General features: G+C 57.6%; 1 protein-coding gene across 1 annotated transcript; it reads left to right on the top strand.

The window, feature by feature from the left end:
- Positions 1 to 2,089: 2,089 nt before the first annotated feature.
- On the top strand, positions 2,090 to 4,261 carry C2CD4D (C2 calcium dependent domain containing 4D; the record flags this gene model as incomplete). The annotated part of the gene is made up of 2 exons (XM_080647646.1): positions 2,090 to 2,162; positions 3,121 to 4,261. The coding sequence occupies exon 2, from the start codon at positions 3,203 to 3,205 to the stop codon at positions 4,259 to 4,261; it is 1,059 nt and encodes a 352-aa protein (XP_080503772.1). The 5' UTR covers positions 2,090 to 2,162; positions 3,121 to 3,202.
- Between the last annotated feature and the right edge of the window lie 1,621 nt (positions 4,262 to 5,882).

Genomic DNA, 5,882 nt, shown 5'->3' with positions numbered 1-5,882 from the left:
AGTTAGGTACATTTCTCTCCATTTTCCAGATGGGTAAGGTGAGCCCTAGAGAGATGAAGTTACCTATCAGAAGCCACACAGCACAGACAGCATGTCACACAGCCCACATCCCAGCCTGTCTGACTGATGCCAAAGCCATGAGTTCTTGGCCACAGCACTGCATGTAGATCACCCTTCCCAGACACAACACCTGAGCTGAGCAGAATGGAGGGCCTGGGGGGTCGCCATGAATCTCCACAAAAGAAATGCTTGCTTCCTCTAAACTCTCAAGTATCAGATGTTAAAATAATCATCTTATTTCCTGCATCTCACAATCTTTTTTGTTATTGTTGTTTGCACATTTATTGAATGTCTCTCCCCTTAGGCTCCTCCCCTTTCTATCTATCCCCAGCATCTAGTACAGTGAATGAAGGAATGAACTGATTCAGGTACAAATCTGCTTAATATGAATTCATTCAACAAATCCTGACTGAATATCTGTCTTGTCCTCATGATGCTTACAGTCTAGTAAGATATTAAATAATTGCATACATAAATCACAGGGAAAAAATGTGATCAGTGCCATAAAGGAAAAGTATGGGGTGCTGTTAAACCGTACAGCAGAAGCCCCTAATTTATATGACAGGGTGTCAGAGAGGGCCTCCATATCTGAAGGATGAGGGGTAATAATGGTCCAAGGAGAGGAGAGAGCCCATACAAAGGTCCTTAGGAGGAAATGAGCTTGATGCCTTTGAGAGACTGAAGGATGGTGGTATGCCTGGGGTGCAAGTTGAGGGTCTCATTTTGCCAGTGGTGGGCTGTGCTTCCTATGGGGATAGGAGGGAAAGAGGGGACATCCTCCATGTTTATGTTTAACTGCCTTTTGCCAAGGATGGGGGAGGGGGACGCACAGATAAGCCTGCCCTGGACTACTGATGGAACCTGCTCTGTCCTCAGTGTCTATGTCCATAAACCTTGAGCCTGGTCACTTTTCCTTGGGCCAATATAATTCAGAGAACTAGTCACTACAAGTCACTCTGTCTGGGAGAACAAGACAATGGAAGCCAAGGCAAGATTCCAGCAAGGAGGGTTTTGCAGATGTGATGTGCCAGGATTCTTGTCCCAGCATTAACAATGGGGTGCTGCAATCTGGAGAAAGGAGCTGATGTGTAGATTAAGAAGGAGTCCAAGGATGAAAGGTAATTTTGAAAGGCATTGGGGGTCAGAGAAGCTTCAGCTAAAGGAACTAAAGACCACCCCTTGTCTAAGGACCCCATGCTATTTATTAACACAATTTGTCCTAAGGCAAGGTGGAGATAATACACTTCAAAGGGTAAGGTTTACAGAGGCATTGTCAGTTTGGGGAATAGCCTACAGCTGTTCAGGTGTTTGGCCAACAGGAGGCAATAACAGGCAGATTTAAGATGCTCTGAGCTGTCTGGCAGTTAACAATCCTATATACAAATCTTTAGGTTTGGGGAAATGTCCTATTCAGGTTTGGGAGAGATGCCCTCCAGCCGTTCCAACAGGTAATTACATATGTGGCTCAGCCCTTGTGATTATTACAAGCTGGAATTGGTTTCCCCGCTGTGATGTGTGTGTGGCCATGGCTATGGGCTTCACCTCCCTGCACCCTGATGGCCACCTCCCTCTTCCCTGAAGCCCTCCCCAACTCCCAAGAATTCCAGGCCCAGCAACTGCACCCCAGACATACCCACCATCCTTCAGTCTCTCAAAGGCATCAAATCAAGTTCATTTCCTCCTTAGGATCTTTGTATGGGCTCTCTCCTTGGACCATTATTACCCCTCATCCTGCAGATCTGGAGACCCTCCCTGACACCCCATCATATAAATTAGGGGCTTTGGCTGTACAGTTTCACAGCACCCCATACTTTTCCTTTATGGCACTGATCACACTTTTTTTCCTGTGATTTAAGTATGCAATTAACAGGGCTGGCTTGCTGTTACAAACCTGGCTGGAGGAAGGAGTTAAGAAGGCCAGGCTGATGGTCACAGAGACAGGGCGCTGTTTATCCAGGAAAAGAGGTCGTACGTAGGCAACGGCGGCCCCTGCCAGCTCCTCCCAGAAGGCCTGGGCTGGGGGAGCAAGCTGAAGAGGAAGCTGCTCCCCTGGGCTCTGAGAGCCTCCCGGCCTGAGGCCGAGACCCAGCGGCGGCCCAAAGGTGAGGCCTGCACTCCGGGCACCCGACTGAGCCCGCGGTGGGCTCAGTCTCCCAGGCAGACAGTGGGAAAACGCGCTCGCGAGGGTGCGGCGCGGGGGTGCGGGGAGCGCCAGGTGGCGGAGCCTCCGGGAGCCCGCTGCGGGTGGCGGGGAATCAATACTGCCTTTGTGCTCAGTGGTTTCCTAGGGAGAAAGGACGGGAGAGTGGGAGGGGCGGCCCAGCGGTCGGGCCCGCCCTGCAGACTCTGGATGCCGTGGGGCTGGGAGGCGGAGAGCCGGACCTCAGGGCTTAAGGCGGGTGGGATTCTGTGCCCACGGGCAGGGGGGTGTGCATCTCCTAGGACAGGCCCTGGGTGCCCGCAGGACAGCAGCCAGGTGTGCAGCGCGTCTGCTTCTGGCCGGAGCGACTCGGGAAGGCGAGCGGGGAGCCAGAGGAGGCTGGTGGGGCTGCGGCCAAAGGATGGCTCAGCCTGGAGAAGCTTTCCGTGGGGCCTGGGATGGCAGCTGTGGGCACCCGAAGGCCTCCACATTAGACCTTGCAGCAGGCCCCGGAATGGGCCGGGGAGAGGAGGTGGGTGAGCCCTTTCAGGGGGAGTGTGTACATGAATGGGGTTCAGGACCTGGGCCCCTGTTTAGGACGACAGAGCTTTGGATAAACGGGTGTTACTCTAGTCTCCTAATAGGAGTCCAGAACTCTAGTGGATGTGTTGGGCCTTCTAACTCTGAAGTGGGTGACATCTTTAGTACCCATGGGAGAGTCCAAGGCCTACAGCTGAAAATGTGTCTAGCCCAGGCCTCCCTCCATTTCTTCCCGGTCCCAGACTTTGCCATCCTTGGTTTTTCCTGCTCAAATAGAGGGGCCCGTGCGCGCCTTGGGCCCCGGGAGAGGTCGCGGCGGCGGAGGGCCCGGTGTGCTTTCCACCATCACCCACCTCGGCTCCCCTTCTCCCCGCGCCCAGCCCAGCTCCCCAGCCTCCGCCCAGACGCTGCACCGGGAACGTTTCGGCCTCAGGATCCGCACTTCCATCCCCCACCCGCCGCATGTGGCTCTTGGAGAAAGCTGGCTACAGGGTGGGGGCCGCGGAGCCCGGGGCCCGGTGGGCGCCCCGCAGCCTGCTCCCTAAGCGCCGCTCCCCGGGCCCCGCGGAGCGCGCCTTCCCCAACGTCCTCACGCCCGACCGCATCCCGCAGTTCTTCATCCCGCCTCGGCTCCCGGACCCCGGCGGCACCGAGCCCCAGGCCGGGCGCGCGGCGGGCGGGCGCGGCCTCCCGGCGGCCTGCTCGCTGCCGCACCTGGCGGGCCGCGAGGGCTGGCCCTTCCTGCCCGAGAGCCCGCACACGCGCCGGCGCGAGTCCCTGTTCCACTCGCAGCCGCCCGCCCCCGGGAGGCTGCCCCCGGCGCCCGCCCGGCTGAACGTCTCCGCCCCGGACCTGCGCCTCTGCTGGGCCCCCGACAGCGACACGGCCTCGTCGCCCGACTCGTCGCCCTTCAGCTCCCCGCGGCCACCTCTGGGCCGGGCCAGGGCACCCCGGCCGCACTCGCTGTCCCCGGAGGAGGCGAGCTCGGCCGACACCAGCCCGCACGCGCCGCGCCGCGCGGAGCCGGCCCCGCCGCCGCTCTTCCACCTGGACATGCTGTGCTGCCAGCTGCGGCCCACGCGGGAGAGCGTGCTGCGCCTCGGGCCGCGCGGCGGGCAGCTGCGCCTCTCCGCCGAGTACCAGGCCGGGCCCGGGCGCCTGCGGCTGCGCCTGGTCAGCGCCGAGGGCCTGCCCCGCTCGAGAGCCGGGCCCGGCAGCGGCGGCGGCGGCTGCTTCGTGGTGCTGGGGCTGCGGCCCCGCCTCAGGCCGCGGGGCCAGCGGAGCCGCGTGGTCAGGTGCAGCGCTAACCCCATCTTCAACGAGGACTTCTTCTTCGACGGGCTCAGCCTGCCAGACCTGGCTGCCCGCAGCCTGAGGGCCAAGGTGCTGGACAGGGGCGCGGGGTTGCGCAGGGATGTGCTGCTGGGGGCGTGTGAGACGCCCCTGATGGCCCTGCTGCCCCCCTTGGGTGGGGGGCTGGGTCTAGGGGCCTCCCTGGCGCCTGCCCATCTCAGCCTGTAGACTGAGACCATCTCTTCCTCAGGAGCTCTCCGCTGGGCCCGCAGCCTCCATTTCTTCCATCTGCCTGGCATGTATTTATTTTTGGTAATAAAAGGCCTGTTTGTCTCTAGTGGGATATCGCCACTGTGGGCACCCTGCACGCTCTCAGGTCTGTAGCTACCCTCCTCCCTCCGCCCTGGAAGAAGCTCATTCAGATTGTCTTCGTTGGGGCAGACCTGAAACTTGAAAGAGCATCAGAATAACCAGACATCAGAAACCCTGGGGGAGCTTGTTAAACATGCAGAGTCCTGGGCTCCATCCCCAAGAAACACTGGTGCTAGTTTCAGCAGGTCTGAGCCTGGGAGGAACTAGGGTCCCTGTCCAACAAGGCCCTCACCCTTTCAGGGGCCGCTCTAATCACTGAGTCACTCCAGAAAACGTTCTGTGACTGAAACCAACATAAATCACCTTCCCCTAGCTCCTTGGGGCTGCACAGGGGAAATCAACCCACCCACCTCCCTACTCCAGCCACATCTGACCTGAAGAGAGAGGAAATGTCTGTCTTGGGAGTGCCTTTAGGAGTCCTCTCTCTTGCCTTTCCCTTCCACAGGCTGGGTACTAAATGACCAAAACATGATGTCCCAGGAACTGAGATCTTGGGAGAGGCGCGAGTCCTACTGGAGTGTGAGAGCTGGGGGATGCCCAGAAAAGGGCACCCCAGTGAGTAGGGGAGGGTGTGGCAGATGGATGACTGAATGTAGGTCAGATTGTGTTTACCTCCTACCTGAATGTCTCTGACGTCAGCAGTGACCTTCTTCTCTCTCTCTCTCTCTCTCCCTCCACCGTTCCTAGAGCTGGTTCCTCTTGGCTCAGGCCAGGCTTGGAGGAGGGGAGGAGGGGAGGAGGGAAGGAGGGAGGTGCTCGCCTAACTCAGCTTCTTCTGCCCTCCCCGTGGGCCCTTTCTCATTTTCAATGGAGTCCTGAACCAGGGCGGAGCCTGCTGGATCCCTCAGCATGTGTAATGCTAACACAGCACATCTCTCCATTCAGATGGCTCCCCAGTTCTTTCTTCCTCCCCTGAGTACCCCCCCACCCCCACCCCTATCCCCAGCCCTAGGCCTCCTAGGCCAGGGACATGGCTTGCTCCAGGTGTCCAGCAGGTGGTAGCATTAACCAACAAGATTATCACCATGCGAAGAACTACTGTTCCAACTTGTAAAGTCATCAAAGTCATTTCTTTCTCCCGGCAACTCCCTTGAGGGTTAAGTACTATTGTGTTCAATGTGACCTTGGACTTGACTCATCTAATGAGAAGTAGAATTAGGATCGAACCCAGAGTCACTTAACTATAGTGCCAGCTACCACTTCCCCAACCAGGTCACTCTGAAAGGTGACCAACCTTCCAACTGGCTCAGCCTGAGAAGGCCACCCCTCAGCCTCACTCTCCCTAGTACTGTCCTCTGCTTCAGCCCCAAATCTCCCTGTAACAACCATTTGAAAATAACTGGAAAGAAATGTCGAAGTCATTTAACCTTCGTCCATGCATTTCTCCAACAAATACTTAGGGAGGGCCTAGGAGGTAATCGGCATAGGGTACAGCTGTGGTCAAATCAGACGAGGGGTCAGACAAGACACAAAATAA

This window comes from Plecotus auritus, assembly GCF_963455305.1.
Source record: "Plecotus auritus genome assembly, chromosome: 12".
NCBI lineage: Eukaryota > Metazoa > Chordata > Mammalia > Chiroptera > Vespertilionidae > Plecotus > Plecotus auritus.
This window is presented reverse-complemented; position numbering and strand designations above follow the sequence as displayed.